The sequence below is a fragment of the Trichoplusia ni genome, chromosome 2 (assembly GCF_003590095.1).
Source record: "Trichoplusia ni isolate ovarian cell line Hi5 chromosome 2, tn1, whole genome shotgun sequence".
Classification (NCBI taxonomy): domain Eukaryota; kingdom Metazoa; phylum Arthropoda; class Insecta; order Lepidoptera; family Noctuidae; genus Trichoplusia; species Trichoplusia ni.
The window spans coordinates 18,790,606-18,817,998 of record NC_039479.1 but is presented as its reverse complement, the minus strand read 5'-3'; the positions used below and the strand labels follow the sequence as shown (position 1 = coordinate 18,817,998).

Sequence of the window (27,393 nt, the reverse complement as noted above, 5' to 3'; positions counted from 1 at the left end):
GGGAGAAAACTTATGTTTCATGGCTTTTATGTTTCTTTACCGCTGTTACGGTCAAGTTGGATAAAAGGCAATATAAATTAAATATCACGCACCACATGCATGTTTTTCATAATCACACATCAATTGATAACGTTACAATATGCATTATTTAAAACAGAATGAATATCAATTATTACAAGTAAAATATACCTAAGCGAAACTCAAAAACAGTCACAACAAAATTTCATTAAAAACTAACAATAACGAACCGCGTCTGAAAAACAATTCAAAAATTAACACGGCCTTAGGTCACGTATAATCTTATTTAAACGGGATCCCCAAACAAAACAAAACTAGTGGCGTTGCAGGCTATACGGAACACCTGGCGGCAATAATTCGGCTCCTACCTCTATAAATTCGAACGTAAGAAAACAGTTAAATCGAACGGCTTCAGTGATATATGTAGGAGCGAAAAAATCGTAATTCTGAATAGAGGATTTGTGTACTCACTCGTTATTGTGGTAGGTTGTGGGACTATAAATATTTTGTCGAACTTACGATTTACGATACGCTTATATTATGATAATTTTATATGATAGAGTTCGTAAATCAACAATATATATATATATTGTAGGAAATGAATGATTTATCGAAGTGCTTACAGAATTTTCGCGACTTTATGAAGTCTTTGTAAAATGTCGTAGTAATTTTTCCATTTTATTAGAAGTCAGGAAATCATTAGTAATGACATTAACAGTGCTCAATACAGCTAGACGCTGGAAAGTTACTTATTTTGTACGTTATTAAACAAAGAATTTGATATGATCAATAAAAATGGCAGATCGATGTCAAATATCCACGCTCTAAGTTAGCAAAAAATGAAGTAACTTTTAAGTTTATATAAAGTAACCAAAAGCTATATACTGCTGTATACTTAATTCTTTACTAAAATCCACATACCCAAATATATTCACGAAATTTACTATACATGAGGTAGTATGACACCAAATAATAAACTATAGTTAGTTACGGCACGTGCCTGAGCGGAATTTATGGCGAGAGGCGAACCCTTTGGTCGGAATTAGTTTTTGCGACGCGCGGCTAACTGTCGGCCGCGGTGCGTGGTGTCTTCTATAAACCGCGGACTGGCGCACATGGACTCGTGTATTAAGCCATAAGATTAGCGGGGAAGAGAATTATCTTGAGTTTTTACTTATATTTGTTCTGAATGTGACTTGTTTCAGAAACCCCCCACAATACAAGGATCAACATCCTTAGGGCGGTGGACGATTTAAAAAAGAAGTGGTAACCATAAGGAGTGTTGTTTTTTTTACTAAAAACATACACAGCCAACTTTAAATAAAAACTACTGAGACGAATATCAACATCAGTTTTCTCAGTCCGAAGTTAACAAAAATTGAAAAACTGCAGAATGAAAACCTCCTCTTTTTGTAGTAAGACAGGCGTATTTTAGACCAATGTCAGATTCAGTCGATATTCACTATCAAAAATCTAACTATACTTCTACCTTAGACTTTCTTAAACTACATTTGAAAACTCGTCTAGTCAGGAATCACCTGAATACCGAGTCTCCGTATTTACTGTATTCTCCATCAACACTATAACCTATTCCATAATAAAACTAGCTTTCTCTCCTCATCTACCCATCTGGCTCACCATAACTTTGATAGTCAAGTCACCAAAACTTTCATCTCGATAAAAAAAAAATTACCTCCTTACGAAACATTACGAACATTAGAATCACAAAACACATTACCATGATCAACAGTTAGTACCCCTTAAGTACCTTCATTTATCTCAAAATGTAAGCTAAGACTATTAAAGACAAACCTTACTAGCAGTCTAATTACACATAAATTGTATCTAGGTATTCAGTATTCACCTCTAATTTCATTGCCGCATTAGCAGAACTCAGCGTTAGTTTATAAGGTGGCGACCGGGAGCGTAGCGTTGTGTCCTCCGCATCGGTAATACAGACCTGTGTGACATATTCATTGCTACCAACTTGGCGTATTTAATTTATTGTTTTAATTAACATTCGCAGATGGCCTTCGGTTTTGCTGTTTCGCTATTTATGATGTACGGAGAGCAGATATTAGAGGGTAAGTAAATTGGTTATTAGTTTATTTGAATTTAGGTACGTGTTTGTTTAGTTATTATTAGTCGGTAGGAGTTTATCATGGTCTTCCAGTATTTAATGTTTTTTTGTAATTTTGTTGCAGTTTTTGACACTGACAGAATGAGAAACTGAGAGTCCCGCACGTAAAGAAAAACAAGTTTAGTTTAATTTCCATTCTTAATAGTCAGCAAATTCCTCAAAAATAATTTAACAATCTAACGGTGAAAAATTAAAGCTGGAAAATATAAGAATATTAAAATCTTAATTTTGCAATTCCCAGTATATTGATAAATAGGGTTTTCTTTCACCAAAAACAGTACGAATAGTAAAGCATCGTTCAGAATCTTTTTCGTAGAAATCTTCAAGTATCCGTTATTTTGTAGAGTCGCAAACACATTCTGTGAGTGAAATTCTCAGTACTCTATTGGTCCTAGGAATAAAATGTGCTTCTTTTTGTGTGATAAACGTTCAGAACGAGCCAACATTTTTTGATGATTACATTTATGATATTTAAAAAAAAAGATCTTATGTATGTGTATAGAGGTTATGTAGCTAATGGGTAAAACCGGAACATTATAGCTAAGATTCTATCTGTTTGTCACCAGGCTATAACTCATGAGCTAGACGAATATTCTTAAATTACAGATTTCAGTTGCAATATCACAAATTAAAATCGAGCCGAAGCAACATTTAATGTCCAATTTTTGCAAATTTGTATCTCCTTAGCGTTATTGGTCTTGTCGCAAGTCCTACAATAACTTTAAAAGATTTTTTTTTGCATACTTCACGCTAACAGAATTTTGTGGCTGGAACATGTAATCAAAACATTACCTTTTTCCCCATCTCATTAGAAATAAGCACGCCAGACGCTAGGTCACTTTCTTTCACACCCGACCGAGCAAAATGCATACAGAAATAAAATTTACGCCATTTTTAACGCAAAGGTACTTAAAGTGTCGGTCTAATTGCGTCATCAGCCGCGTCGTATTGTCACTCAGTACTCGTGACGTCATCCACCAACGAAATGGACCGAATGACGGATGGAAAATGGCGGATGAAAATCTGAACGCGATTATATTTTTTAACGCTAAAGTTTTTAACATCGTTCATATTTAATGGCGTTTAAATTTAAAATGGAAAGCCTATGGTTGTTTTTAAATAATTTTGAAATCGGATATAATTTAGAAAATAAGATTGAATGTTAATAATATTAATCAGCTTACAATTAGTTGTGTTTATCACCAATTCATTAATGGAACTCAAACAACTCAACAAAAGCAATAATTTATATACATATAAAAATATGTTCGTCTGTTTGTCCTTTAAACGTGAACAAGTCAATAATCAGAATTTTAAACCGATATCAATGTTAACAGCTCGTAACCCTATATCATGCATACATTCCATTCTTCACTGCATTGAATTGCAAGCATCTTTACTGCATTGGTTTATATACCTTTTAATTTCGAAACACAAGACGGTCGAAGCCAAACATAATCAAAGTATTATGAAAATCGAATAAAACAATTTTAAAGTGCAGCAAATTGATTCATAAGTGAGCAGTGTGATTGCAAGGCAGCGCACGCCCCCGTAACTCGGTGTAATGTATTTCAAGTAAGGTAGGTCGTTGCCGGATTAATAGAGTACTACCGACCAACTTGCCGTACGAAGCCGGCTATGTACGACTGTGTTGTTATACGATCACTTGACCATCATACTGTGTAGTTGTTTGAGATTAATTTTGATAAAATCAAAGAAGTGTTTCCATTTAACGTTATAATATGTTATTGGTAACGATGAAACTTAATAAGAAACATTTTGGAATTTTGGCATCAAAAAGAGAACAAGCGACATGACACAAAAAAAATGCACTTATTCACTTGTTAAAGCTGCAAACTATTCTTACTGACTTACTGAGGTAGCTTAAATTTATCCTCTTAATTCTGATATATCAAATATTTGATCTAATGTATCCTATATATATTACTAAAAGCTACAACATACGCACAAAAACACTCAACCGAATCCTTTACATCCCAAAATTGGACGCACGAAAACCACAACTTAGCTGGAAACAGCATCGCGGGATGATGTAATTACTTTAAAAGCTTAGCAAATATTTTTATACGGAATAAACGTTTACTAGACCGTAATAATGTTGTGTACCCTGTTGCCTGATTCGTGGTATTTTGAGCACATTTTGTTATATCCTTTATCCTGCATTACCATCATTAAACCGAATGTTTGTATGCCATGTTTATTTAACGTATTTACTGAATGTAACTTATTTTCTTTGTTATATTCGTTTTGTTGTTTAATTGAAATTTTATTGTTGATCTTTTTGGTGGTTGAATTGTATTTAAGACTATATTTACAACCAGATCTCTCAGTTGTTTTAAGTGACATACATTTTCTGTGTACTGTTAGCTGACTTATTTTACGTTTAAAGATTATACATTTTACATATAACGTATTTTGTGAAACCCAGTGAGCCTACCGCCAGGTTAATAGGAATATTTTTGTAGGGGTCAAAGAGAGATGACGCTCTACGAAGTTCCAAAACCGTAACACACATAGAAATGCGACCTTAACCATAATAATATTACTTTATGACAAAATATTAAAATTACGTTTTCCAAGAAAGTATTGCCCTATCCTGACAATACACATAGTTTTCCCCTTATAAATCTTGATTGTCTGAACTTTTTTCGCTACCTAATATTTATTTAAATGTACCCAAAACCTACATTTACGAAGTGGCGTCTGTCCTTCATAATCCAGGACGATAATCAAATGAGTACCGTGTTTTCCAAACCAATAATTATGATTTGCTTTTAGGCATATTAAATAAAATCAGATAAAATAATCGAATCCGTCGTATAATTAAATTAAGCCCTCATTAAGAAATGGATGCACAGTCATGTTTACGTTTCAATCTGTCAATATTCGTTAAGAGATGAGCCGACTGCGCCCCGCTGCGGTTACTTTGTAGACATAGCTCAATTTATTTAATGGTAAAATCATATGTTTACCTCGTCAACCTACATTTTTAGTTTTTAGTGTAAATATACTCTAAAACTCAAAAAAAAGAAAATTAAACCAGACATTTCTTATTTTGTGGTCTAAACATTTCCCTGTCCCAAATATTAGACAGCAAAGTTGCTAAGGCCTGTATCCAGCGTCCAGTAATGGACGGCAATGGGCTGACGATGGCTTTATTAAGTTTGATTCATAACAACGAGTAATGTACAACAAACCAAACAAATGTGTTTTTATTGCAAACATATTCATTTTAAATAAATATTAAGAATGTTTTTATGAAAGGCAAGACTAAACCAGTATCTTCAAGCAAACTGTAATCGTTAAAGGTCATCAAACACTAACGTTGATAAACTAGGACGGTTAAATTTAAAATGTTACAGATAATAGGAATAACTCTTTAATATATTTATTTCGCATACAACAGCTTTAACAATCCAAATAAAATGCATATGTTTTGATTTTAATATCGAAATAAAAAGGAAAAAAAAATTCAGAAGCTTTCAAAAATCTTTACAAATATTTGAATAAAAATTGGAAATAGAACTAGAGAATAACTGATATAAAAACTGAATACTCCTTTAAAAATAGAAAATTGTACCAGAACTGAGTAAAACTTTTACAACAAATTTTACTAGAATTTCAGTTTTAAAACTTAGTAATTTTCGCTGTCTAAACTAATAATAATTTTTAATTAATTAAAATATATATATATACACCGTGATTTTTTAGTCGTCTCACAAAAGCAGCCCATTTCATGTATCCAATGACTAAAACACGTTCATGATAACAAAATAGGTATTTATGAGATTTGAATAAATTTAAAATGCAATTTTTATTCAATATTATGATGCATTTCGTAGTTTTTTAGAAACACAGCTCTGTTGCGAGCGCGGTCTGAGCCTTGTAACTTTATTATTTTGAAAAGTATATTTCAGATTTCTCTTGTTTAATTTTTCTTCGTACTTATTATCTTAGTTGATGATAAAAAAATTATAATCGCGCCTAGGGGTATTTTACGTTGGATACATGAACTGGGCTTCTTTTGTAAGACGACTAAAAAATCACCGTGTATATATTACAATATGTTTCTATTCAAAATTTTCATCGACTGTTAGTTCAAAACTGAAAGGTCGAAACCACGCATGCAGTTTAAATTCTTCAATTAATAATTTGTGTTTCAAATTTTAAGAATATATTTAATAGGAGAAGTTTGTGTTCACTCTCACTGAATACTGAAGCGACACTGAAACTGTAACTAAATGGTTATTCGTTCAAAAGTACTTGAAAAAGTGCTCTCAAATTCCATTTACTTAAAATCTTTTAAATAATATTAAATGATCTCATTGAAAATGTAAGCCTTGATTTTATTTTAGGCTCAATATTTGTCATTGGACTGATAAGCGAAATAGCGAAAAAAGCTAATGTATAAAACATCACCAAAACAATACACATTTCAAATATTAAATATTTTTAATAGATGCCTTCAAATTACTATATTACATACTTTATTTTAAACACTCTCTTATAATATTTTATTCCATTTTAATAACGCCTTTAAGTTTAAGTATAAGTAACAATATTGTCACCACTCTTTACTTAAATACCGTTTCAAAATAAATCTATGTATTAGCACGTTTCTAAAAATAAGTTTTGTGAGCGTTAAAATATTAAAACGACGTAATCTAACGCGACAGCGAGACTCCCTTTACGTCTACGCCGTAGTCACGTGTAGCTACGCAACCGCTACGCACGCGACCGAGATGAAAAGTAAAAACAATATTTTTGGACGCAGATTAAAAATATGACGAAAGTTTATAAATGCGGGAAACATTTCCTTTTAAGTGAATTTTGTTTTATGTTTGCGTTTGATAAGTTTATATTGTTTTAGAATTTGTGTGTATTATATGATTCAAAAATAAATTTAGAAAATGTTTAAAATGTCATTAAGTACCTTGTGCCCAACATTTTGAACACGAAACTAGCAACTATAAAATAATCATATCTAAACTTACCGCTATGAAGATACCGCAGATGGCGATACAACTGGATACATTCAGTTCATACAAAGTACTTAAAACTTTACAAACTACAGTAAAATCGTATACAAAGACCCTACACTAACACCGACTACCACATTGATACCTAACATGCAACTACTGACAACTTCACAACCAGTGAGTAGCTTCTTAAACTTTAAAACTAACCTAAACACTTTTTAATTACTTTAAAAATACTTTAAAAACACCTATTGAATAAAAACTATTAGAAAACTTGCAAAGTTCGATACTATATTTGATTTGAGTTTTTAGTTAACGAGTAGAACGCCGCGCCATTTATTAGTGGCCAGTTTTAACAGTTATTAATTGTTTAAAAACTTTTTGGTAGTTGTAACTTTTTTGGCTAGGGATGTGGAGCGCGTGCTACGGCGGGCGCCGACGGTGTAGCACTGAGCTCGCCGGCTATCAGGCAGTAACGACTGATATCGGTCTAGGATAGGTGTAGGTCTGTAGGCACAGCAGCCCTAACTACGGGCGCCAGCGTGCGAGGCGAGTCGGGAGCGAGCGACGTACCACCGCTACTGTTTCACACGACTTCACTTATGTTTGGATTTAGTTTCATTGTTTAGGTGATAGTGTTTGTTATGCTTGTTCAAATGTTGGGAAGTCGTTTGTCCTGTTGTTTAATGTGCGTTGTTAAGTGATACTTTAAGCTTAGAGTTAGTATATTTAGAACTATATTTATTATTGTTACATTTTATTGCACTTGTTACCGCTTACTTTCGCACTAAATATATCTGAAAATTTAATTAATCCCAACATTTTATGGATGGCAAAATTTTTCAATATAAAAATTCCTCTGTCAAACCAATTTATTAACCAAGCAATTTATTGGCCTTTGAAGTCACGATTCAGTTGTAGCCAAGTGCACAAGTATTTACAAATTAGACAGAATGTGTACGTGATTAATGTCTGTACAAATAAATCTCTAACGACCATTCAATAGAGAAAAGTAATTACTTAGAGTCTCCAGCAATACACCTGATTTTGACCGGAGACCTAAGAAAATAACATTCAATCTAAATGTGACTCACGGTCAAACGAAACAAAAGTCAATAAACCGTTTGAAGTTCAAACGGTCGATACCTAAACCAATTGAATGCCGTGGGTGATCGACGGCCACGTTCCACGTAATCGGTTCTCAATCGAACGCGCCGAATATAGGCCTCACATTCCTAACTAGTCGGAATGAAACTTCGCCCATTATTGCCTTCTGCGTCGTCGCCCAAAGAAATTTACGAAATCACGTGCAAGAGCCGAAGCACAAAGCGAACGTTGTGATTTCAACCCGAAATAAAGGCCGGAAGAACGGTTCTGGTAGCATTTTCGTATTTTCAGTACAATGGATGGACAAAGGCGTGATTGCGCTCAGATACGAACCATCGGCGAATATAGACGCAACGCCATCTCTGAGCGGAAATAGGAACCGCTTAGTCGGCCCTTGATTGAAGCATCGTATTCCGGCGTGCAGCTGAATTGCAGTTTTAGCTTTTGATTATTTCGTACTACACTCGTTGAACGTGACGCAGTAGCTTTCTTTTTAGTGCTTTGTGTTCGTATAATTTAATTTGGAAAGTTGCGCGTTCAGCTGGGAAATCGTATCACTACTACGTACCGTTTTCTACGTTTTACTCTGTACTCTTTTCTGTAGATCTTAAAAATAAAATTCAACTTGTAATGTAATGACTTCGGACTTTGGTTTTATTTCGACTAATCAGTGTAATAGAACTGATGCTCTGGTTTTGAGTTTAACTTAAACAATAGAGAACTTAAACATTAGAGTGTAATATTGAAACAATTAGTTAGTTTTATTTGTGTACAACAAAACTACGATAAGAAGTTCGTTTCATAGTATTAAATCATATATGCGTTACCTTATTTTGGAGAAGATTTTTTTTCTAACGGTTTAAACCTATGTTGTAGTTAGCAAGTTTAAGCAAGTTTGGAAGAGAGGTTCTCTACGCAATGTATCTAGCGCTCATGTTTCCACGTGTGGTGTTAGACCGTTTTATGCATTTAGAACAAAACTATAAATTCCCAAATAATCAGTGTGCTTAAACAATCAAAACTCTGATTCCGAATTTTAAAAAGGTAAACATTCTTATTTGAGTCTCAATTTTAATTGCTAAAACATCCAACAAACCCGCTCTGGTCGACCATAAAGACAAGTTATTACAACTACATGACAATTGTGCTCCAAACATTTACATAACAAATTGTATGAGTCCGAGGGACTGTCCCCAGCGATTTTTATGGAGTTAGAAACAGTTGCCTATGAAGCCGACATATTTACACAAAATATTTAAACAAGGGACGGCTAGTGGGCATTTCTGTCCGTATTACAAAATTACACGACCTTGTTAATGTTTGTTATAGTTTGTGCCTTTTAATTAAACTCGAATTGCAAAAAGAGTTGTTTTAATATGAAAATTGTTGAAATGAAATCTGTTTCATCTTGTGTTATTCATAAAAACTATAAAATAATAACAAAACGTGATAGAATACCAAAATTACAATTTTATTAACCATTTCGAGCCTCCACGGTAACAGTTATCTGCACCTAGCAGGACAACAAATTGTATAAAAATTATTAAACTTAAAATTTAATTCAGAAGCCTTTCCTTATTTTTTTATGTAATTTTAGTATCTTAATACAATTCATCTATAAGTAGACCACCCTTCTCATCAAAACATATGAAACAAAAATAACAGAGCTTGCTAATGTCTCCGGTCTATCCGATATGTTAGACTTGTTTACGTTTACTTATGTAGCGTAATGTAAAGGCTTCGGGCTCGCCGCTTGTTATTCAAGATGTCTGGGGAGATGCTGTAAAGTGAGTCGCCCTGTATTCTGCTGCGTACCGACTAGATTCGTGCTCGTCTTATAATCGTGTAGACGCATAATTTTAGATGTTAACTACGAGGAAATGGGAACTGCATTGATATTTTATGTATTATTGTAATATCTATGTTGAATTAAGTAAGAAATATGTTCATAATTTTGAATGAAATTATGAAGATCTTTCAAAGTATTTTTTTGAAATATTCTTCCGTAAAATCAATCCTTCAAATTATAAAACTTAGTTTTAATCTAAATAAATTCTAATATTTAAGTGATTAAATTCAGCATGACCTTTAAGGTTTATTTTTTGTTGGTTTGCTGTAAAACCCTTAACTAGAATCACCCAAAAAATAAATCCATTGCCCAACAATTCTCATACCTCAATACCAAGACACAACCTACAAACTAACAAGTCCAAAAACAATTTACATGGCGCACGGCTAGAGCGGCCGGCTCGATTTCCATAACTAATTAAATTGTGGACAAAGTTGGATCGCAGGTGTGCAGTGGTCTGCTACTCCAACTCCTCACGACCTGTTTATTTGAGTATATAATGGGGAATATAAATGTATTTCTTTATGTTGCTGAGGTTACAAGTGGTGAACGAGGGGTCTTGTGCATGTGTCTTGTATATTTGTGTAACAGTTCCGTAACGCGCAAAAGTATTTCTTTTTGCGAAAAAAGTCGCATTTCTAGGTGTCGTAATAAATTTTACATTATTATTGTTTAGGCAGTTATTTAATAATGATGGATAGGTTTTCTTTATTTTGTTCTAAAAACATAAATTGATTAAATTACAGTGAATAGAACTTCCGCGTGACGTCACCTCTGTAAGGCAGTATACTAACTTTAGTGATGTAACTTTAAAGCAGTTTATGAATGTATTTTTTTTTCAGTTAACGTCAATAAATATTTCTTATATTTATTTATATATTTATTCCTTTACCTGGTGGGCTAAAATATTTTTATTTTTTAGACCCAGCCATTATCAACATTCTTTGAGTTTTTGTTGATATTTGATGACTCATATAAACCACTACATTTACCAATAATATCTTCGTATTTGTCGCAACAACGAGCTCCAACGAAATGTTTTAATAGTCCAGTTACCGTGTGCGGCTATAACGTTTTATTTGGCCTATCGGATCCGAGCCGGCATTGCATTCGATACAGAACCTCATTACCGGAACGATTCAATTCCGACCGGATAACCGAAGGCGTTACTGTAATGATAATGAGCTTAATCGAACGTTTTAAACGTAAAATCAATTTAATTACTTCGCTTTGAGTCGCTTTAAATAATTTTGTTTATTTTTGCAATATAAATTATGCAAACAATCTTTTTTGTGTACACACCGCCCAGCCCATTACTGGATAAATTCCATAAGTATTTCTTGAATTGAAATTTAAAAGAAGTAAGTAAGCTTGATTTAATACTTTTATGGTTTCACAAACTTGTGTACGCAACCTGCATATAAATATCATTTTTTAAAACTAACACCTGATAAATCAATTCGCTTCTATCTCAAAAATTTTAGGTAAATCATTTCCCCTTCATAAAAATCACAGGAAAACCTTCAGCCAAAGATTTTTTCATAAGTGTTTTTTTATTAATATTTATATGTGATAAAACTTCCTCCACGCCATGAGCGAACAATACGCACATTTGTTAAGAGGGTCCCCTTATTAATGGATAGTTTGCCTCCATTAAAATGCGGATGAAATGGGGGTGGCAAATGCGTAAGCATAATGTGAAATTTATTTTACAGACAAAATGGTTCCTTATTTTGAATCAATTTATTTTGTACATGAAACGATTTATCATTGAATTATTAAATACAAATTCCACGTAGCTGTTTGTTGGTTGGTTTCCCAGTTACGGTCTAAGCTAAGTGTCGGAGATTTAGATAGCGAAACGAAAGTATAATAACGCATAATAATAAATCACTGTAACATAAATAAAATCCACTTCCTTATACGAAATTAATCGTCAAAAGCGTATTCATTATTAACTAAATACCTTCAACACCCAAAAGTACAATTAGCAGATTAAACTTAATCAAATTTTCTTTTAATAGTTTCTATTGAGAATATTAGTTGCTATGAGCAACTGCACCGGTAACAGAGTGCTAAACCCACCTAATGCGACGTGTAGCGGGTTCGAACGCTACGGTAGACAATTATTTGTGTGATCCGTAAAAAGTATGGTTGTCTTGTGCATGTGACGTTCTTTACTGCAGAAGGAAAAACACAAAAAAAATATGACTGCTACTGACCACTGAATCTAACTACTGATTTGAGTAACACAAGTAGCTAGCCTGAAGAAGGGTTATAAAGTTTTTACCAAATTTAATAAATAATATAACCTAGAAGTGTTCGGAATCGTTAGTTTGTCATAACCATAACTTAAAACCTGATTAATTTCTATCGCATTTGAAAGTATTCATTTCAAAATCTTCCTTCTTTCCCTGATCATCTTGTCATTGATAGTCTAATATATAAAATTTCTGTGTCACGATGTTAGTTACCGTACTCCTCTGAAACGGCTTAACCGATTTTTACCAAATTTTATATGCGTATTCAGTAGGTCTCAGAATCGAGTAATATCAATTTTCATACCCCTAAGTCATAAGGGTTGCTCACACTAAAAAAAATATTTTGTTTTTTGGAGGATTTGTTTTTTTTTTTTGGTATAATGTGGCACTAAAATACATACAAAAATTATTCGGCAAAATAACGTTTGCTGCGTCAGCTAGTTATCTATAAAACATCGCTTTACCTCAAACTAAGCAACAAATATATCGAATCCTCTCGCTCTCATATCTCAGCGTTAAAAGCAGTATTTATAAACGTAAAAACCTATAGAGTGGAAACAAAAGCCATTGAGTTAATGAAACACCACGGAGCGGCGTTAATGAGCCATATAAAACACGTTCCATGTGTTATATCAGGTTATAGTAAGTGGACGTAATGGGGGGCTGGGGAACAACTACTAACGTGTTAATAGTACACTTTTCTACAGAAGTAGGTACTGCAGGCGATTGGTCGATTGGTGAGATGTTAGTACCGCATTGAGAGTGGAGTTTCAGATTTTAAAAGATTTAGCTACTCTACCACCATACATAATGTCATACTATACAGCTTAAAAGACAATATCACTTAAGTTACATATATTTTTTTAGGATGTAAATATATTTTATATTTGTCTAATCGAATATAGATTATGTACGATTAGACTAACTTAAAATGGTAACAAAACCGACCACTCCTAAGTTCCTAAACTACATGTTACATAATATCAATGAATACATCTGTAAGCGAAACTACGAACATCGTAGCACAGAGACTACGTAGCAGCGTAGTGGCGTAGCACATTTGTAGCCCTTCAATTTGTTATGTAAATGCATCTTTTGTCCGTCCATCCGTCCGTAGCGAGCACCACTCTATAAATTTATTCGAATACCGTTGGGCGTGGGGATTTCCAGCAATTTTGTGCAATTGCTGCTCTGCTGGACCACTATTGGCGTTGTCAAGGTTACAACAATCGTAAGATGTTGAATGGTCACTTTGAGAGAGTATTATGGAGATCAAAGCAAGTAGTACTTTGAATAAGGTTTCATTTTGTATTTACTTTTTTTATACAATATTACCAACATTACTTTGGGTTCGTTTAGACATATTTCAGTACTAGACAATTCTAATAAAAGTTATAATCAGGTCCAAATGCACAACTAACAGCAAATGCAACCAATAATTCACAGTACTGCGTATGTAAGTGTTAATAACAGTGAAATGTTCGAACCCAGCCCACGAGAGCAATTGCCTTATCTACCGGGCGTTGGAATCAACCGCATTAACTAATAACCCACGTAGTTCAATCTGATATATTTGTGGTGGATAATGTTGATTTTGTTTTGTTTCTACTTCGCTATTTATTGGTTCAGAGTGAAGTTTTGTTTGAATTCACGATTTAATGTTTTGGTGATTTCGAATTGTTTGTATGAAACTTGATCATTATAAACATTTACTTAACAAATATGAGCCTTTACTGGATATGTGCAAGAATTTGAAAATATTAAATTGCTTTAAGATTTAATCATTTTTTATTTTCACTTTCTTTGATACTTTTAAAGTTTTTAGCTTAATAACTTTAAAAGCGCCTTGCCAGTTTTGTGCCCATCTTTTATACAAAAGAAAATATCGATCATCTTTCATTGCGCTGCCCTGCAATGACTCCTGACCAACCTTAGAGCTCATTTAATCTTAGATCTCTTACCTACAAAAAACAAATTAAGAGCAATTACACACAACCCGACAATAATCCAAACAATCAATATCAATCAAAAGCTCCGGTATCACCTCAATCAATCGCCACACTATTCACTCGTAACAAACGCATTGAATACGTTAATAGGCTAGCAATCATCAAATCATCGTCCGTCATCGAATCATCGGGCATTGTGGAGGGGGGCGCCACTGAACCTCTCAATATGCAAATTGCTCTGCCACGGAAAGCCTAACTGGCTATTGTAGGGAACGACCGGGATCGGTATAAACGGCTTTAGCGTCTAGTATGCGATGCGAGTGTTTTACTACGTTATAATCGGTGTTATTGATTAAAATTATGATTCACTAGCTTAGCTTAAGACTTTGTTTATGCCTACATCTATATCCAGGGCAATAACTATCTCCATGTTTATCAAGATTAGTTTAGTCGTTTGAATGTGAAAAAGTAACAAACATATAAATTACATATAAACTATAATAAATTATGGTATTAGTTTTTTTTTTATAAAAAAAATGTTTATTCGTGAACAACAAATAACATACTATCATATACCTACTTAAAATTTTAGCAACTTGCACGCTAAAAAACAGACTAGACGTTAAACTAGACTCTATTTTTCTATTATTTAATCATGCTCTTAAGTATAAAGTTCACATATTTTAAATAAACATTTCCTTAAATATCTGGCAGTACAGTCAGCAGCGGTGCGCCGGATATTGACACTGCCGCTATTTCCGCTAGGCCCCACTCCGACCAGAATAAATACTGCGCGGGATTAAGGTGGATGACCTCATATTGCTCATTATAATAGTTTACTAAGGAATTATTACTATTTTTATGTAAAACATGAAAACTTTTCTATGCAAGGTTTCTTTCTTCGTATCTCAAAGTATTATGTAGCTTACACACGAATTATACAAGAATCAAACACCCTCTATTTATTACAAGCTCCAGTTACATAAAGTACTTCTAACCGCTAAAACAAAAGCCAAAGATAATAAAAAGAATACCCAAAGGGACATTTAAAATGAAAACTCGGAAAACTCATGAAGTAAAGTCGACAAGTTTTAAAAGCATTTCTCGGTTTATTTGCGAGTAATGATTAACATTCATCATGTAAATTGTTATAAATTGTTAGATCGAAATGTAACTCTGAATCATGAATACAGAAAAAAAATACTCTTGAATATTTCCGTTTTTAATACTTCGTAAACTTGACGATTAAGACTTCCACTTTGGTTTATGAAAATTTACTTTTCCATTTATCTTTTCAAATTCTTTTTTACATATTAAACAGGGTACTTTTGCTTAATAAGTATTAATATTTATAACAGAGCTGAGGAATTGTAGATTTTGTTTAAGTGTTTAATTACTAAGACGAAGAGCTTAGGATTATAGAAGAAGTCGTGAACATGGCCAAGGGCTTCAAAATCTTCACAAACATTCCTAAAAAACATATTTTTCCCCCTTTTGATATTCATCTACAAAACTATGCGCAAATACTACTCATAATCTTCTCCTAACTTCTGCCCCAACACCCTTGCCCCACTGAAAAGGGACACACCATACCGTAGCCCAAAATTAAATTAAATATACACATGAATAACTAAACTTTTCAACGCATAACTCACTTTACACCTTTTAAACAAAACAATAAAACATAAGTAATTACGGCTTTTATTAACCCAACGCCGAATTAACGTAACAAATGGATGATCATAAAAATAATTTATTCACTGAAGCTTGCTATTATGATATTCACAGAAACATAATTCGATTTACATTCTAAACGATTTTATTACAGAGATTGGTGACCTCTTAAGATGAAATATCTCTCAATTGCATTGAATAATCTTTTCAATCGGGAATGAAAAAAAGATTTCATCCCATACCACGGGGTATTACGCATTAATTTGTTGGGGTTCAGGAAAATGAACAAGCAATGTGGAAGTGGAGACGGTTGTGCATTTATTAATAGAAGAAAGTCATCCCTTTGTAAATCGTCTAGAACTAAATTGTAGTAGTGAATGACAGACTAATACAGAACCTTAACAAAACTATTATTTAAATGTATCTTAAGTGTGTATTTCTTTATTAGGGAAATATTTTGAAATGTCTTTGCTGGTGGTCATGTAATAATTTTTAAATACCTTGTTAAGTATGTTTTGTAACTAACAAACTATTTTGTAGAAGATTGACATTTGCTAATGTTAGAGTAAAAAAAAACCTATTTATAGAATCATTCAAAAATCCTTTACTCATAAATACATCTATAAATAAACATGAACCACATGAAACCTTTGAAACTTTTAAACCTCAACAACATGAAACGAGGTCTTATCCCGCCATTCTAATGCAATGACAGGCATTGAGCGTTACCATACGCTTCCCTCGCACCCTAACTCATCGCGGATTAATTAATTCATTGAATACGTTCAAAAAAATCCAATACTAATGTTTCCCGTTTTGCTGATGTACGCATCTTTTCATCCTCCCCGATTGCGGAAAATAAAATGTATCTCCTCCCCCGTCAGTTTTACTAAAAGAACCATTTGTATATGAAACGACCATTACCATTAGCCGCCGTTTCACTTCGCCATTGATGGGCAGCCCCTCGGCCATTCAGTGTCCGATGCAGACATATTATGTTGAGTTCATTACATTGTGCTAGCCGGTAGGTGTGTACGCGTAATGGGGAATCGACAGCGCAATAGTTTGTACACACGGGAAGTAATGTATTGACTTCTTTGTGAGGAAAAAACTGATTCGTAATCTGGGAGTGACAGCAGAATATTGACCAAGAGCCCAAACACGACAGTCTGAAGAATACCTGTTCAATTTATCTATCACTTATAATTATCGTAAAGCGGATTCTTAATGTTTAAAAACGGTTTGCTCTAGCTTATTAATCGGAATCGCCCGACTAGTTTTTGGACCAATAGGAGTCCTTATTCGAAGATTCGACTCGAGATCTCACTGGCTTTGATTCTGTTGTCTTTTAAAAGAATCTTCTAAAAATATGAGCCTATTTACGTTTCAATAGTATTTTCGAAATCGATAAGTTGGTACCCCAAGTCCCACCCATATGCATGTTTATTTTAAGCCCAGCATTCCAAACACGAGTGCAAATCTGAAATCCTCTTACAGGAATACTTCTCGGCTCTCATTGATATACTGGAGCAATAGCCTCTGTGTACTTTGCATTATCACTGGCCATGTTCAAGACGATTTGAATTTCAATACACGCCGAACTGTCCCGGTGTGGATCGCGGCTGCGTAATACTGCCAGCTAAACACCATAATATGGGCATGACGTTCTGTCAGTCGTTGCGATAGAATATACTTTATGGTAACTCTATGACCGACGAAACCTCACTCAATTTAAGCGGTATTCGGTGACAAAAGTAAAATCACCAAAGGTGGGATATTAGTTTTACAACAAAGTATTTTTTCGGATTTCAAAATATGCATTTTTTGAGGAAAAATATTTTTTTGTGCATTTCTTAATTTATTTTTGTTACACGTTGCTTTCATGGGCGGGCAGTTACAGTTTACGTACAGTTATTTCGAAACAGTAATATTTGGTAATGTTAGCAATAAAAAAACATCATAAACTTGCCAATTAAAATTAATAAACTAATTTTGTATTTACGATATCTTTACTGCAATATCAGCAAACTAGTTCAATTCGATTCAATAAAACAAATATAAGCAACAAAAATCCTAAGAAAACAATTCGAATCTTCAGGGATCTCTTCTTACGTCAGCTTAGCGCGCATAAAAATAAACATCATATAAAATATCTATTTTAAAAGCCCGATACGGTTGTGACAACCGCGGGCCACGCGTATCGTCTCCGTATATAATACACAGTTGTCCGGTTGCCGATCTTAAACAATAAATCTATTGGCGTCCGAAAGGGGCTTAGCCGGTCCCCTTGGCTTCTCTTTGTAAATTCCCTGTTCGTATCTTTTCGCTCGAATGGCGACTTTATCTTCGGGACTGTATTGGCTTCGATGGAAAATGTATGGTGTGGAATTAAGACCGTCTCTTGTTTGGAACGGATTTACTTTTTTTGAATAACGTCTTTTTTTATTTGGGATATTTTTTTTTTGTATAAGACTTGCTAGGACGATTATTAGATTGCCGGTGTAAGTAAATACTTAACAAGATTTAAGTTAAACACTGTAAACAAAAGTTCCTTTATAGTCTCGTTAAAAAAAATAACGATTGTTTCCTGTGAGATGACGGCTGATATAAAGAAGAAGACATGTTGCGCCGACCCCAATTAACACCCACCCCGACCCCACATTGGGCAAGAGAAGTTCAAATCCAGAATAGAGTCTAAAGATATTGTCGTTGATTGATCGAGTTATACGGAGTAGCTTTTGGGTAGTGTGTCGCCACTGAGCCCTTCCGAGAGTTCACGGAAGCGAGCGTGGACGTTCCCAATGTTTATACACAACGGGCAGTACACATTAATAGGATCTACCTTTACTCTCAATTGGACGTAACAGTTGACAAGAAACTGCTTTGCCCCAGACATTGGACTCTACATGGACACACATACGCACTCACACACACACCTATGCTGGGATACCATAATACCTTTCAAAAACAAACAAGTGAGAATCGAAAAAAATCTCTCACGATCGAGCAATTGCGAATTTAAAAATGGAATTGCTCCAATTTCGTTCTGCTATGGAAGAGTGCGCAAACTTATTAGCAAGCGACCGTTGGGTTATCGGCGATCTTCCTTTACTTTTTGCAGGTGATCGGACGGTACGAGATTGATTGGACGATCTCGATTGGACGCTGGCCCCGTGACTCATTTTAGACGTCACCAACTGACGTTTCAGCTGCAACGTTTTAACGATTACTGATTGCGTTTTTAATGAATAGAGGATTTTGTGTCGTTAGCTTCGCGTGTGGGGATTTGATTATCGCTTTTGGTGCGATTGATATCAATCGGTGTGAGAGGCGGGGTATAGACTCCCGTATGCATTTATGGATAAGTTTCTTAAAAAAAAATGTTAGGCGAACCGATCCTACCATACACTATAAAGCCAATACTTTTATAAATTAAATTCCCCGCTTCTAAGATACACAGACAAATAAAAGCCAGATTCTGGAATGACTAAATAAATATTCTTGCATGCGTTAGTCCAATTAAGTCAGTAAGACACAGATATAAAAGTAAACGATAATAGGATTTATGCGGTGCTCGTTACGTAAAAATGTTAAGGTACAAACGTGCACACGTCTCCGCCAACAACATTAGAATAATTGATTAACTAAACGCAAAGAGAAATAATCGCGATTCAGCGTTTTATCAACTAAGGATTGTTGCACGTTTGCGATTGATATTTGACTGACTGAGGCATTGAGTTGCGTGTTAGTGGGTATTGGATAGAAATAAAAGTAATTTTAATTGAAAGATTTTTTTAAATTTTGTAGTATGTCCCGGTTTTTATTAATCTTGTCTAAAATTTTTAATTAACACAAATTTTTAAAACAATATCGTATAATTATCATTTTTTTAGAATCTTAAGAAAGGACATGGATTAGAAAAATAATCAAAGTTTAAAACCCATCCGCGAAAATCTTGTCGTTGCAACCAGCCTAAATCTCTTCCGTGCCAGGAAAAATGATTTATAAAAGCTCGCTCTACTATACACGTCTCCTTTCCTCCTGCTTATTTCACATGCTTCCGTCCTTGTCTATACTAGTCCAATTTCACAGGCGGCTGGTTGCTTCCGTAGGACCTCGGTGGCTCGGTAGTAATGCCTCTATTGATTAAGAAACGTGAATATTCATTCAATTATATGGTAGCGCGGCTCCCTGATGAAACCCCGTGGGTTATGGTTTTAAAGGGTATTTACCTACTCTGAAAGAAAATATTTGTTCTGTTCTATTGACATCGTCGGATTTCGTTCGCGTTTATTTTATTGTAAGGATTCCTAGTTTGTCTGAGGATAAGGTTTTACTACTTAGTTGATAAGGTTGTTTTAAGTGAAAATAAAATGTAGTCCCGAGCTCTCTTATCCAATTCCTACTCTTAAGCCACTTAAAGTGTATGAGTAAAAACTGAGTTAAGGAATAGAATAGGTGACCTACATTCATACAAATCATTTGATTACCATATTGTAATTAGTTCGCACATGACAGAAGATACAAAACTAATATCATACACTTTCGAATCACAAATCCCTCCTTACTTGAACTACACACAGCTTTTCATTATTCATTTCCCCAATATTGGAATAAGTAAGCAAACAAAAATATTCATCGGGCTTCTGGATAAAGATTTCTTTCGCAATATGTAGGCGGGAGCTAGCAGTGGCGGAGGTTTCCGCACAATCTATCGTCGGTATAATGGAGCTGTTAAAGACAATATGCTAGGAAACATATTGGATGCAGCCCGACGAATGTGTAAGCGAGCGCGCGGAGACGACTCCTCAGGGCTATGTCGCACTGGGTGGAAGACGGTATCTGTTTATGTGGAGTTTGGAATGTCTTGTTTAAGAATTTTAGATTTTAGAAGAGTTTGTTCTAAAGAGCTTGGGTGTTTTGTTGCTATTTAGAGGTAAATAAATAAAAGTACATGACACCGATTATAGAGATCATGGAAAAATCAACTAGGACTAGGACTCGAAACTAAGACTCCTGGTTCAAGCACTGACAAAGAGCTCAAATTTAACGAAATTGTATTACATCTAGTGACATTTAGTGATCTAGACTTTTGATTTAATTTTATTTATTTCATTTGAAATTACCTTCTTACAAAGCAGAAGGTTTGGTGTTCTCTGAAATTTTAAAACAAAAAAAAAGACAATTGAATAACTACACTTCTATCATTCAAATATTATATGCCAATGAGCCTTGGGAAAAGGCTAGGCCAATGAATGGCATAAAACAAAAAAATCCGAATCCTTTCAAAACTAAAAACTCACTATTTATATTTTTTAATCCTTTGAAAGGCGAACATGCATCCAGTGTGCCTCAAGGTTTAACAAGCGATAAATCCATAGCTACATCTGGGCAGGCGCTCGGTTCAATTTTATTACTATTCTCTCTGCCGAGGACTTATTCGATTCACCCGTCAAAGCGGCCCGTCCTACGGGAACCTCGGTTACATTATCTCTTCGCCTTAGACGCTTCTTACCAGCTTATCTTCACTTCACTCTTTGAGAAATCCAGTATAGGATACTTAAAACCTCTATTGATAATCCAAATTGAATTATGTATTTGTTTTAGGATTTGCCTGCTTTTTTTCGAGATTTTCTCGATGAATCTTGTTATAATCGATAGCGTTATATTTCCAAATAATTTTTATTTCCAAAAAAAATGTTTTATAAAGGATTTTTTAAATCTTTATAATGGTTTTAGCGCACATTAGATACAGACACAAAATAAAATTTTGAACTTTTCGTCTTTATAAAATATTTATAGCCATAATTATTACAGCCTTGTCAGTTATTTTTGTAAAGCCTCATTGGCAGGCGCTCTCTCGAGAAGAGGAACGCATATTGTCAGATTCTTAAACCGCCCCGATACGTCATCTCCGTCAGTGTATGGCAATGCGTTGCAATCCTTAATACAAACGAATGACCTGACAATATAAAAATCATTACGTAAACACAACGACCGATTGAAGTAAAAATAAAAAAGTACTAAAGCATACCTTCTTTCGTAAAAGTCGATTTTAGTCAAATTATAAAAAAAAATATACGTATACTCTTCCAACCACGCGTATCACAAAACTCAAGTAAAGTACAATCCAAGTCTACACGTAAACATGTTTTATGGGACATGTTTTATTTTATATTTTATTACATGGCGCAATCTACCAAATCCGCTCCAGTTTGACGCAGAATGTTAACAGTTTATTTTCATATTTTTTTACAAACAGTCTAATGTATAAGTTTAATCATTACTGTTTAAGATTCCTTATGTTAACCATCCTCATATCGAAAAGTAACAGTGTATTAAAATTTAATAACTTTCAGGAGAAATTAGTTTTGGTAACGTAATTTTGTATAGCTTATTAATTTACGTAATTATTAAGTGCGATTTCAAAAACGGCTAATTAATGGAGAATTATTAAAAACAGAATCTAATGTTTTTTGCACTATCCTTTGCATAACAGAGAACATCGAAATTGCATCGCACATAATTACTATTAGGCTTTTTCCTTCCATCAAAGTCAGTATGTATTTTCTATTCCCAGCAATTATTGAAAGTAAAACCAAAAGCAAATTTAGTAGCATCGCCTCAACTCCTGCGGTTTCCTCTCTGCAAGCTGACGTCAGTAGCAAAGGGGCCGGCGAGGCAAGAGCTCATGACCTCTCTAGGGTACAAAGAGGAAAGTATGGTGAGTAGGAATCTATTCCGATCCTTTTTTTAAAAATGTGCCATTAATATTGAGTCAATTGGTTTATCATTGGAATAATGAATTCGATTTGCATAGACTTGATAATAATACAGCTGAAAGACATTTGACAACTATGTTCCTATTCTTTGAAAAACCACCACACCAGTACCTGCCCATTATTTTGAAGATTGCAACGTTAAGGAATTAAAACATCTATCACATAGTTAAGGATTGATGAAGATTTCATTAAAATTGTAGACAGATTATTACAGCTTACGACGTTCTTAGTTTGATTAAATAATCAGTCCATCATTTTAAGAGGTACATTTTATTTACCCTAAACACACTCTTTGCTAACGCAATACATTTTTCAGTTGAACAGTTGTTTCTCAAGATTAAAAGAATCGATAAAGACGATGGCAGAAAGTGATTTAACAATAGTGAACAGAATATACGTGAATTACAGTAATGATATTAATTCAAGTTTTATAGCAAATTCCACGGAGAAATTTGGAGTGCAAGTGGAGAAAGTCGGATTTAACTTTCCAAAAGCAGCTATATCTTATATAAATCGTTGGGTATGGTAATTTTAAATAGCACACATTCGAATCAATAAAAATAGGACACTAAGTAACACTTTTCAAAGGTCAAGATTCAAGGAACAGCACCAAGTCGCCCATCCTTCAGCGCTTAGTGCTCTGACTGGAGAAAAGAAATGACGCAACAAATTTCAGTGGCACTGTCTCAAATAGTAATCATCATCATCCTAGCCTTTCCCAACTATGTTGGGATCAGTTTCCAGTCTATCTGGATCCAGCTATCTGATCTCTTCAACCCATTTAACTGGGCAATACGATAACCCTTAGACTGGTTGTCAGACTTTCTAGCCTATTAACAACCGGGACCCAGAACTGCCTTTAAGCTAAGCCCATTCGTTTAAGCTTAGCCATGAGCTCCCCAATTGCATTGATTAAAATTATCATGATCTAAAATTTAGAAGTCATGCAACTTAATATCCAATATACGTTAGTCAAGTTCTTAGGGTTTACTATAATAAAGCTTTTTTGCAGGTAGGTACTGGTACATATAAAAGAATCACGGATATATTAGATGCTGGCGACATTAATAAGGACACAATGATGATTATTGTTAATGCTGTCCATTTCAAGGTACGAATTTATTTTGAAAATGTTTTGCTTGTATAATTCCTAGAGATGCACTTCGGACTGATGCAAATAATGATGTGTCCTTTTCGAAATTATTTTTATATCTCGATTATTTGAAAACACTTTTCATTGTAAGAGACATCCCTTAACTTTGTATCTTAAATCACTAACTAGTAAATGAGCAAGCTAGAGAGTTTAGAATCTTCTCATCATCATCATCATCGGCCTAGCCTTTTCCCAACTATGTTGAGGTCGGCTTCCAGTCTAACCGGATTCAGCTAAGTACCAGTGTTTTAAAAGAAGCGGCTGTCTACCAGTTACCTGGACAACAAGATAGCCCTTGATTCTTCTGTTGCTTCGAATATTTTATCCATTGTGCCAAATTACAGCAATGAAATTCAATACAAAGGGAACATTAAATCCTTCTAAAATCCATAATCAGCGATTACCAGACTACTAATGCAGTACCGTATTTCTCAGGGCACGTGGGAATCGCCGTTCGATTACCGATTGACCAAACTTACGAAGTTCCGCCATATCGATGGAAGAATATCAAGAGTGCCGATGATGACGAGAACCGAGTCTTTTGCTTATATAGCTGCTGACGACTATAAGGTTAGCTTTAGTACTTCACTATGTGGGAAGACTTTGCACCACGAAGAAGAATGGCGTTTTCATCCAAATTTTGACGAAATTGTTGTCAAGGCAATGCTCTTTAGTGCTTTTTTTAACAAGCCATCTATAGATTTCAAACTTGTAGGAATTATTATAGGTAAAATATTTAAAACAAGACGAAACATTTTTCGACGCTTTTATACAATCACTTTTCTTGTTCGTTTGTTTGTCGTTCCAATTTTTTGCAACTCAATTTTAAGGCCCTTCCCGATAAGCTAGCAGGCTAATATTTTTAAGATAGCTTCAAACCCGATGATAATGCAATTTACAACTACAAAAACGGCTAGTCCGATTTTAATAAAATAATAATACAGTGGAAATTTATAAACATGGGTTTTTTAAATCTATTAATTTATTTTAGTTTCTTTCAATGAAGTTTGCGAGTTGGAGAGCAATATTAACAATTGTTTTGCCGAAGACGCCTCAGGGATTACCAGAATTTCTCGAGAGGATAGACAAAAACCCGAATTATATCACTAGCATCGTTAAGAGAATGCCTACGACACCTGTGAGAATATTTATACCGAGGTTTAAAATCAAAACTTATGTGGATTGGACGGGATTTCTCCAAGAGGTACGACTTATCTTTATAATATTTAGTCTCGTTATACTTTGCGTGTGTACGTGTTTTTTAAATGCTTAAATGCTGCTTTTTTTTCACCTTCCTATATGGAGAATTCGCAAATGCACACCCAGACTTTAAACAAGCATTTGTGGATCTACACAAATGCTTGTCCTACCTAGAGATTGAACCTGTGAATCTTCACGCTCAGTGGTTTTGGTGTGGTAGCCTAAACCTTTCGGCTATCCGTGCAGTCAAAACCTGTTCTCAGGATAGCATATATTTATTCCATAAAACAACCTTAGGTTATTTAATACTTAATTATGTTATTTTTTTCAGTTAGGAATCACCACGATATTCAGCAGAACATCGTCAGGTCTCTCGGCAATATTAAAGAATGACAGTGAAACAAAAAACATTGCATTGAGTAGAGTCAAACAAAAACTCTTCATTCAAGTTGACGAGATGGGCGTGGCCAGGTTCACGAGAAGTATTCAATGTTTTTTATATGCTTAAACTAATTTTGTATAGTTTTTTGTAGTTCTAGAGTTGAATTTAATAAAATTTTCGATAAGACTTAGAACTTAGAAATATAATTATGTTAATACAAAAAAAATGCTGAACATACCAGTGAAAGTATTAAACACGAACACTATCGCAAATACAAGGACCAGTATTCTACAACCAAATTATCACATTTCGTATTGAATACTCTTTCGACAGCATACTATTGTCATAAAGCCGTATACAAGATAGACGTCAAGCAAATGTCTACCTTAGCTGTCATGTTGTATAAGTTACTATCGAGTCTACAGTCAAAAAAATGATGATCACCACTTCCTTATTTATTGCGGCTATTAATTGATACGCTAATAGAACATCTCCTTCCACAGATCCCAATCGAAACCTGGGTCCGCCGAAAGTACCACTTTTCATAGACGTACCGGAATTCGTTGCGGATAGACCATTCTATTTTCAAATCACGTTGGACTTTGAAAACGCCCGATACGAAATGTTCACTGGTGTTTACTATGGCCCAGAACCAGAAAAAGTAAACAAGATATAATTGACAACTGCCTCACGGAGGATTTCCTTACCTTAGAGAGCAACGCGACATCTAGATTTTGTGGCCTTATACCACCCTTCAAACGAAGACAGGCAGATGTAGAGCAGTGCAGAGCGTCCTTACAGCTAATCTGAAGAAATCAAATATCAGCAAAATCAAAGTGCATTTATTTATTTTATTTTTTAGATAGACTACAACACTTTGTTGTAACACAATTTGATTAATGTTAATGTCAAACGCCGAAATAATGATGCCAACCTCTTTTGGCATTTATTTTCTTTCAAAGTCAGAAACTTTTTGTCGTTTGAATATTAGGAAACAGCAGAATTTATAATACATAATTGATATATTATGACAATAACTGATTCGAATAAAAAAATGTATTGGTAATAATGGGTGGTAAAAAAATGATGGATTTAAATAGGACCTTATAAACTTCGAAAGAAAACAAAGGACAGGTTTTAATTGCCAAGGATTTACAGAAATAAATCCGCATTTCGACAGTGCCATGGTACAATTCTATTTGTCGCTTAACTCTTCTAAGCTACGTCACGTCCATGCCAGAGAGGCCGATCAACAAAAGAATACTTAATTATTTGTCAAACCTCAAGTGTTATTATATTCATTGACAATACCTAAGATTTGATAATTAAATTAAAAAGATACTGAAGAATAGTTAGTTCTTATTAGAGTGGTAATTGGCAAAACGGTCTACATTAGGCTACCTACTAAATATTTGTAATTTAAATATAATTGTTAGATAATTAAAAAGTGTTACTTGTTTTATTTTGTATACCCATTTTCCATTGGCCAACACAATGCCCATGTCTTGAGGCGATTTGCAGTTTCCCTTCTACAAGTGCAACTTTATACTTTTCTGTCTTTCTCTTTCAAATATTGCAATATCAGTATTTCGTAACTGATAGTCTATTCATTCAATCTCTCGTTAAATTGAGAAGTAGTTATGATATTTTATTATTGTGCCGTTTTAAATTATTGATTTAAAGTGTAAATGAAGTAAAGAATCAGTAGCTATCTTAATAAAAAAATATTGCTATTATACGTTAATATTATAGCGTATTTCAACCTCAGTGGTTTAAACTACAGTTTTAGTGTACTAAAATATCTTCATGTAATTAAAAAAGAAACTAGAAAAAAAATGCGTGTTTTCTCAGTGGTAAAGTATCCAGGGCATTTTAAGC

General features: G+C 34.2%; 1 protein-coding gene across 6 annotated transcripts in view; it reads left to right on the top strand.

Annotated features, from left to right (window-relative positions):
• Positions 1-26,952, top strand: part of LOC113508543 (serine protease inhibitor 3/4-like) — a 273,260-nt gene extending 246,308 nt beyond the window's left edge. For 3 of the 6 annotated variants that reach the window (XM_026891651.1, XM_026891650.1, XM_026891654.1), the window contains 7 exons: positions 22,579-22,722; positions 23,097-23,300; positions 23,793-23,891; positions 24,369-24,503; positions 24,925-25,137; positions 25,465-25,615; positions 26,019-26,952. In XM_026891651.1, coding sequence (XP_026747452.1) covers positions 22,579-22,722; positions 23,097-23,300; positions 23,793-23,891; positions 24,369-24,503; positions 24,925-25,137; positions 25,465-25,615; positions 26,019-26,191 — 1,119 coding nt within the window. In that variant the 3' untranslated portion in view covers positions 26,192-26,952. Of the gene's footprint in view, positions 1-1,708; positions 2,103-2,222; positions 2,277-21,956; positions 22,373-22,578; positions 22,723-23,096; positions 23,301-23,792; positions 23,892-24,368; positions 24,504-24,924; positions 25,138-25,464; positions 25,616-26,018 lie in introns of those variants that run through there. The other 3 variants (XM_026891653.1, XM_026891649.1, XM_026891652.1) reach the window with 3 other exon arrangements.
• Positions 26,953-27,393: the final 441 nt, after the last annotated feature.